General features: G+C 51.4%; 1 protein-coding gene across 1 annotated transcript in view; it reads left to right on the top strand.

Moving 5' to 3' along the window:
• The window catches only part of LOC108509369 (adenosylhomocysteinase 3-like), a 74,660-nt gene extending 66,586 nt beyond the window's left edge, over window positions 1–8,074 (top strand). The window contains exons 6-8 of the mRNA XM_017838770.1: window positions 4,573–4,697; window positions 6,161–6,277; window positions 7,636–8,074. Of these exons, the coding sequence (XP_017694259.1) occupies window positions 4,573–4,697; window positions 6,161–6,277; window positions 7,636–7,888 (495 nt within the window). The 3' untranslated portion in view covers window positions 7,889–8,074. The remainder of the gene's footprint in view (window positions 1–4,572; window positions 4,698–6,160; window positions 6,278–7,635) is intronic.
• The last annotated feature ends 449 nt before the right edge of the window (window positions 8,075–8,523 follow it).

Here is an 8,523-nt window from a genome sequence, read left to right as displayed (position 1 = left end):
GGGATATCCCAGTCTCAAACCCCCCAGGGATGGGGGTGTCCCTGTCTCAGACTCTCCAGGGATGGAGGTTCCTGCTCCTGGACTCCCAGGGACCTTGGGGATGGGGATGTCCCTGTCCCAGACTCCCCAGGGATGGAGGTTCCTGGTCCCAGACCCCCAGGGACTTTGGGAATGAGGGTATCCCAGTCTCAAACCCCCCAGGGATGGGGATGTCCCCGTCCCAGACTCCTCAGGGATGGAAGTTCCTGGTCCTGGACTCCCAGGGACCTTGGGGATGGGGGTGTCCCTGTCCCAGACTCCCCAGGGATGGAGGTTCCTGGTCCCAGACCCCCAGGGACTTTGGGAATGAGGGTATCCCAGTCTCAAACCCCCCAAGGATGGGGGTGCCCCTGTCCCAGACCCCTCAGGGCTTTGGGGATGGGGGTGTCCCAACCCCTCTGGGATTTGGGAATGGGGGTACCCCAGTCCTGGATCCCCCTGGTCCCCATCCCTCAGGACCTTGGGAATGGGGGTATCCCAGTCTCAAACCTCCCAGGGATGGGGGTGCTCCTATCCCAGACCCTTCCAGAGCTTCTGGGGACACCCCTCATGGCCTTGGGAACGAGGGTATCCCAGTCCTGGATCCCCCTGGGATTGGAGTGTTTATAAATATGTGTATCTGTAGGGGTTAGCTTAGAACAGTTTGGGTGCCATGGGAAGCAGGTTTGGAGCCATTTGGATTATTTTCTGTAGGAAGGGGAGGGGCAGGGACTGAGCTCTGCTCTGGGGGGACCAGGGACAGCACCCAGGGAAGGGCTGGAGCTGTGTCTGGGCAGGCTCAGGCTGGATCTCAGGGAAAGGTTCTTCCCCCAGAGGCTGGTTGGGCACTGCCCAGGCTCCCCAGGGCAGTGGGCACAGCCCCAAGGCTGCCAGAGCTCAGGGAGGGTTTGGATGATCCTTTGGGGCACAGGGGGTGACTCTGGGGATGGGCCTGTGCAGGGCCAGCAGGAGGAAGAGAAGAAGGAGGCAGGTTTGGTGCTGCCTGGTGTTTTACTTGTTAATTTAGACCTGACTTAGCACTCAAAACTCAGTGCCAGCACCTCCCTTACCTTCCAAGTGCTTCACAATGAGCTGTGTCCTGTGGGAAATGAACTTCTCCTGCTCTCCCAGCTGTGGGGTTGGGGAGAAGGTGGGTTAAATGGCTTCTGGGTCTTGCCCACCAAGCAAGGTTTTGTTGAACTCCTTTCTAAATTAGCACAGCTGCCTTAGTGCAAAGTTTTCTGGGTGCTTAGTTTGATTCCAGAGTGTCTTGCTGCGGTTTAAACCGAACTCATTTAATGCACCCACCGAAAATGGCTCAAAATCAGTATTTTTTGAGACGAGGTTTCATCCTTTTCGCCATTAAATTCTCACCTTTGGTTGATGGGATTTTTCTTACTTAAGCAAAGCCTCTGTTCCAGAACAAAACTCAGATTTTCAGGTGATTTCCACACTTTGAACCTGCTCTTACTGTGGGAGCACAAAAACCTCAGGTAACCCAACTCTGCTCCGCTGCTTTATCCTGCCCTTGTTTCCAGGGAAAACAGAGAACCTGGGACTACGTGAGTGGAATAATTTTCAGCTGTCAAATGTGCTGTTTTCATCATGTTTCCCCAAAGCTTTGGAGCCCTGGAGCTTGTGATCTAAATTAGGTGGGAAGCAGTGGAAGGTGGCAGATAAATGCGGCTCCGGGTTGGTTTTTTGCCAGTGTCGGCTCCTTTGAGGTGGGATTTTTGTCCCTTCCAGCCAAAGCTGTTCATTCCCTCGCTGTCACCTTTGAGAAGAACAGGGAATGTCAAAAAAATCCACCCCCGAGCTCCGAGCTGGAGTCTAGACTGTCTTTGAGGAATCACTTCCCATCCAAAACGTCGCTGTTTGAACAACTCAGCGTTCCAGAAAACGCACGTTTTGCTTTCCCAGGATCTGCTCAGAGCCCTTCACGTGTCTCCAGCCATCAGAACTGTTTCCAGAGCTGCTTCTGGAGCACAGGGATAACTGAGGGGAGCACCAAGTGCCTCGGATCTATTCCCAGAGATTTGCACGCTGGACTTTGGAGATCCGTGGTTTTAGAGATAAGGAATGGGACACTGGAAACAGGGTGAAGAACAGGTGTGAGAGGTGTGGAACCATGGAAACAGGATGGTTTGGGTGGGAAGGGACCTTCAAGACCATCCAGTGCCACCCCTGCCATGGGCAGGGACACCTTCCACTGGCCCAGGTTGCTCCAACCTGGCCTTGGACACTTCCAGGGATCCAGGGGCAGCCACAGCTTCTCTGGGCAACTTGTGCCAGGACCTCACCACCCAGAAATTCTGACCTTCAGAGGAGGGTTTTGGAAATCCATACCTTCAGAGGATGGCTCTGGGAACCAAAGACCTTCATGGAATGGCTCTGGGATTCCTGAACTTCAGGGAATCAGGGTTTTGAGAGTGCTGACCTTCAGGAGGAGTGCTCTGGGAATCACAGGCTTTCACAGTGGGGCTTTGGGAATCCAGACCTTCAGAGGAGGGCTCTGGGAATCCAGACCTTCAGAGGAGGGCTCTGGGAATACTGACCTTCAGAGTGGGGCTCTGTCTGGACAGGAATGGCTCAGAGAGGAGTTTTTTTTTCCTGAAAAATACGGAATCTGCAGCACTGGGATGTTGGTTCCCTGATCCAGGACCGCGCTGCCTCCGGGGGGATTTCGGTGCCATCTCCCTCCACTCCCTCCTGCCATCTCCTTGTGTTTTCCTCGCTCATTTTCTGCGGCAAATTGTTTTCAGGCACGTTACTGAGCTAATCCTGGGCAGTTTTAATCCACTTGGTTTGGGCAGGATCAGCCACGTGCTGTGGTTTGGGAAGCTGGGAAGGGAACAGGGGGAGGCGAGGTGGTAACGGGGCCTTGGGTGGGTTTAAGAGGTGGTGAAATGGCACCTGGAGACACCAGTTTCTTTCCTGGAAGAGCCAGAGATTTTTCTGTTGGAGAAAACAGGAGATGGAAGGGCTGAGGGAGGGTGAAGGGACAGCAATGGGAATTTGTCCTGCTTGGAGAGAGAAACACCCACCAAGGTTCCCACCTGGAAGAGCTGCTTTTCTGCTGGAGAAATCATCTGCACCTCAAATAAAGGCTTTTTTCCCCCCAAAAAAAAAATAAAACTGGCTGGAAGAACGAGAATGAGGGCAAACAACCTGCATAAAGCTGGGAAAACTGCAGGAATGTGGGGCTGTGCTGCTGGATGGTCGGGGCTGCCACACAGAGGTGACCTTCCCTCAAAACCGGTTCCCCCGTGGATTCAGCTTGGGGGTTTTACATCCCCTGCTCTCCCAGGAAAGAGGAAACTTCCAGCTCCCAGAATTCTCTCTTAGAAGAGGATTATGTGCCCTATTAAATGGGGATTAATGAAATGGAGATGTCCTGGGAGCCAGGCTGCTCAGTTCCAGGCTGCTGGATTCCTACCTGGGCTGGCCCGGCAGAGCTGCCCAGCCCACTTAACCCTCACCTGCCTCTGCTTCCCTGTGGGTGGAACATGGAGCTGGGAATGCCCCGGAGACTCAAGAGCTGGATCTGCATGGATGCTCCTAAACATTCTGCCTGTGCTTCCCAGACATTCTGGAGGAGCAGCTGCTGCACATCAGTGGCAAATCCAGCCATTCTGAGAGGAAAATACATAATATTTCCCAGGAACTCTCTGTCCATGGATGAGAAGCCACCATATTATGTTATGGCAAAGCTCAGGGATGTCACCTTTGTGCCCAAATGGGGCTTCTGCCACGTGTGGGAGCGTTCTTTTTTCCTGGGAAAGCTGCAGACCCTCAGCAGGAGGGGCCCAGCCGAGCTCCACCAGTGACCAACGAGTGGAGGTGCTTCTGCCCGGGGTTGGCACGTGAATTTTAGGGCACCCCTGGGCCACACCAGGAGCTGTAGGGAACAGGCAAAGAAGGGGATGAGGAGGAGGATGATGATAAGGTCTGATGTTAGTGTAGGGAACATGCACAGAGGAAGAGGAGGGTGAAGGTGATGCAGGCAGAATTCTTTGGTGTGGGAGTGGGGAACATGCAAAAAGGGTGATGGTAGTGGTGGTGGTGGTGATGATGATGGTGATGATGGCAGTGACTGTGAGGAGGATGGTGATGATGATAGTCATGCCCTGGGGTGATGAGCTCTCAGCCAGTCTGGTCAGCACAGTTCCCTGGCACTTCACCCTCCTCCTTTTGCATCCTGCTCTTTCTCCATCCTCCTCCTCCATTCCCAGTCACGTCAGAAGAGCTGATGACTCTGCCCAGTTCAGAGGTTTTTCCATCTGTGCTTCTGGGAGACAGGGAGAGAGGAGCCTGCACAGCCACTTTCCATAATTCCTCAGTTCTCTTCATTGCTACCAAGGTTTGCTGTGTTTGTCTGACCTGTTGCCTCTCCAGGACATTATTGATGAAGCGTCATTCCCGCTCGGAATGCTCAACCAGAGTGTTCCCACCTGGCTCACACTGTGGGGTTTGAGGTGCCAGAACATGGGATGGTTTATCCCTGGTACCTCTCTGGGTTCTGGAGGCCTCACTGGACCCTCAGAGCACTGACTGGGGTTGTTTCCTTTCCAGATCCTGGATGATGGGGGAGATCTCACTCACTGGATCTACAAGAAATATCCCAACATGTTTAAGAAGATCAAGGGGATAGTGGAGGAGAGTGTGACAGGAGTCCACAGGTAACGGGATGGGCTGGGCTGGCAGGAGAATTTGGGACAGAAACACCTCAGGGCGCTGGTGCCAAAGGCCCCCGTGCCAGGAGACACCCCAGCTCACCTGAGGGGTGAACCCCCAACACGTGGGCTGAGCTTTCCCTTCAGCCTGGGCTTGGCTTTCCAGGAGAGCTGTTTGAAATCCCTCCTCGGTTCCCGCTTGGAGCTGCTGCTCTGAACTCCAGAGTGGGAGCAGAAGCACCTCCTGGGCACTGGGTGGGTGGGAAGGTGCACCAGGCCTTGTTTTCCCCCTGGGAAGTGGGAGGAATGGTTCCTCAGCTCGTTTGGGGGATGGAGGAGGAAGGGCTGAGGGCGTTGCACAAGAAGGGGTGGGCTGAGGGCAAAGCCAGAAGTGTAGTCCTGACCTAAATCTCTGGGAAGAAGTGAGATTTGGGAAGAGGAACTGATTCTCCAGTCGGGGTGGGGTCCCACAAAGGGAGGACCTCAGAGATGACTCAGTGAAACCCATCAGTCCATGGCAGGAGCAGAGGTGTGGTGGGAGAAGTGGCCTTCCCAGGGGAGTTAATCCTGTCACAGGCGCCGGAAAACAGGGAACTGGGGGGAAGAGCAGCAGCCTCTGCTTTTTGCCCTATTTTTGCAGGGAGAAGGGTTTGGCTGCAGCTCTTGGAGCTGCCGGAGAGCTTGGCCAGAGGTTCAGGCATCCCTTGAAACGGGGAAATGAAATATTGAAAGAGGGAAGTGGATTCAGGTCTGCAGCCAGTGGGGTCAGGAAAAGGACTGATGGTATTTTTAGTATCTGGAATCATTCCCAATATGGGCAAAAGACATTTCCAAGCATGTTCTTCTTCCCATGGGCTGGAGCAGGGACATTTTCAGATGCTCTTTGAAGCCCCAGTGACGTGTTTGGATTCATTTTTAGTGGTTTTGCTGCTGCTGGGAGTCGAGTCCGTGCTTGGAATTAGGAGGGCAGGTTGATGTTGGAGAGCTGGGGGGGTTCCCCTGGAGAAGAGAAGGCTCCAGGGAGAGCTGAGAGCCCCTTGCAGGGCCTAAAGGGGCTCCAGGAGAGCTGGAGAGGGACTGGGGACAAGGCCTGGAGGGACAGGACACAGGGAATGGCTTCCCAGTGCCAGAGGGCAGGGATAGATGGGATACTGGGAAGGAATTGCTGTCTGGGAGGGTGGGGAGGCCCTGGAATGAATTTCCCAGAGAAGCTGTGGCTGCCCCTGGATCCCTGGAAGTGTCCAAGGCCAGGTTGGAGCAACCTGGGCTAGTGGAAGGTGTCCCTGCCCATGGCAGGGGTGGAATGAGATGCTCTTTAAATCCCTTCCCACCCAAACCCCCCAGCAGAGCGCAGGGGAATGTTTTCCCCCTGAGGCCGTGTTTTCCCAGGGGAATGTTTTCCCCCTGAGGCCGTGTTTTCCCAGGGGAATGTTTTCCCCCTGAGGCCGTGTTTTCCCGTGTCCATGCAGGCTGTACCAGCTGTCCAAGGCAGGCAAGCTCTGTGTCCCAGCCATGAACGTCAATGACTCGGTCACGAAGCAGAAGTTTGACAACCTGTACTGCTGCCGGGAGTCCATCCTGGACGGGTACGTACGGGACACCCCCCATCCCACAGGGAGTGGTGCCCACGGCTCTGCCCTGCTGCCACTCGGCTCGTTTGAGCCCAGCTGGTGTGTGAGAGCAGAACAAAGACCCTTCATTACCTGTGCTCTGCTTCAGAATTCCTCACATGTGGCTCCTTCCCGTCCCTCTGGCCTTTTTGGGACAAAAGCCGTCTGTGTCCGTGGGGGGTGTGAGTGGAGCAGCAGCTTCCTCACCACCTTCTTTGCCTTTCTAGTTTCCATTTTTTTATCCTCAGGGATCTTTTTTGTTTTGTTTTGGTTTGGTTTTTTTTTCTCTCTCCACCTCTTTATTCCCTTTATTTTGGTGGAATTGGGTGTCTGTGTCCTCACCTCTTCCACCGCCCAATTCTGTCGGAGCCAAGCGAGGTCAGGACAAGTTTTGTTCCTGCAGTTCAGCTGGGACATATTCCATGAACAATCCATAAAGCTGTAACCTGGAGCAGTGTTTTCCAAGGCACTGGAAGCTGTAACGTGTTTTCCAAGGCACTGGAAGCAATAATGGGGGAAATGAGGGTGGTAAAACATGGGAATGGGTTGCCCAGAGAAGCTGTGGCTGCCCCTGCATCCCTGGAAGTGTCCAAGGCCAGGTTGGAGCAACCTGGGACAGTGGGAGGTGTCCCTGCCCATGGCAGGGGGTGGCACTGGATGGGCTTTTAGGTCCCTTCCCACCCAAACTATCCTGGGATTCTACAGCAACCCCTTGAGGGGTGAGTTGGGATTTGGGTTAAGTCTGGCCCAGGCGTCTAAAACTGGGTCAAGGGAGGTGTGAGCAGAGGTGCAATTAAATCTGCTGTGGGTTTTATCCAAATTGTCTCGGAAAAGTGAGGGAATTTCACCTTCCCTGCACTGCTAACCTATTTACTCCTGTGCTAAAAATAGCCTGGAATGTAGGACACTCTTAGGGAGAAACCAGAAGGAAAGGGAGTGGAAGGGGGAGCTTCATTTGTGGGAAGCACTGGGATCCTGGCAGTGAGTTACCACTTCCCTGCTGCCTCTGTGCTGCTCTGTGTGGCATTTGGAGCCACAAAAATGAAGAAAAACATGTTTTTGCCGAAGGTTTTCGGCATTTCAGGAGTGGCAAAACAAAGGGTCGGCAAATAACGAGCAACAGAAAAAGGGCTCCAAACCCAAACTGTGTCCTGTTTGTTGTGTTTCGCTGGGAAAAAGGGGAAAAGTCAGTTTTTAGGTGGGTTTGGGGCCTTCTCTGCCCCCCAAATTCTCAGGGGTCCGGGACCCAGCCGTGGGGTTGGGGAGGAGCAGCAGCTAATCCCGGGATTAGCTCTTAGGGCTGGTTTTAAGTGTGGTTTTCTCTCCTCCCTCAGCCTTAAGAGGACGACGGACATGATGTTCGGAGGGAAGCAGGTGGTGGTTTGTGGCTATGGGGAGGTAAGAGGGCCCCGTTTTCCAGGGGGGAGGAATCCTTGGCACTTGGCTCTTCCCACGTGGATTTTTCCATCCTCGGGGATTTGTCTGCACCTGCACCTTCAAACCCGAGGGCTCGGCCAAAAACTGAAGGTTTTCCTAATTGCCAGTGTGTTTCTTTATTATGGAGGAGATGCCAAAGCTGGATCTTAACTGGCACGAGGATTAAATATTCAGAATATCTTTAATGTCTAAATACTGGCATATCCAGGGATTAATACATCACACAGGGATGTATCTTTTATATTATATATTATATTTAAGATAATATTACAACATTCAGAGGTTCTGCACAGCGTTGCATGTTGATGCGTGGTCAAGGAAAAGAAGTTATTCATTTATCTCTTATATAAACATACATAAAATTTATAGAAATTTGAGTGTAAACATACGTAAATTTATATAAATTTGCATATAGAGATATGTTGATTTATATAAAATTGTATAAAAACACACATAAAATTTATTCAAATTTGTATATAAATATATAAATGTATCAATGTATACATAAATATATTAATATTCATATAACATTTATATAATATTTACAGATCCCAATTTAAATGGATTTGTATATAAATACATATTAAATTCATATAAATTTGAGTATAAACATAATTACATTTATATAAATTTGTATATAAAGATATATTGATTTATATACAACTGTATAAAAATACACATAAAATTTATTCAAATTTGTATATAAATATATAAACTTATCAATGTATATATAAATATATTAAATTCATATAACATTTATATAATATTTACAGATCCCGATTTAA

The sequence above is a fragment of the Lepidothrix coronata genome, unplaced genomic scaffold, assembly GCF_001604755.1.
Source record: "Lepidothrix coronata isolate B3197 unplaced genomic scaffold, Lepidothrix_coronata-1.0 Scaffold357, whole genome shotgun sequence".
Lineage (NCBI taxonomy): Eukaryota > Metazoa > Chordata > Aves > Passeriformes > Pipridae > Lepidothrix > Lepidothrix coronata.
This window is presented reverse-complemented; position numbering and strand designations above follow the sequence as displayed.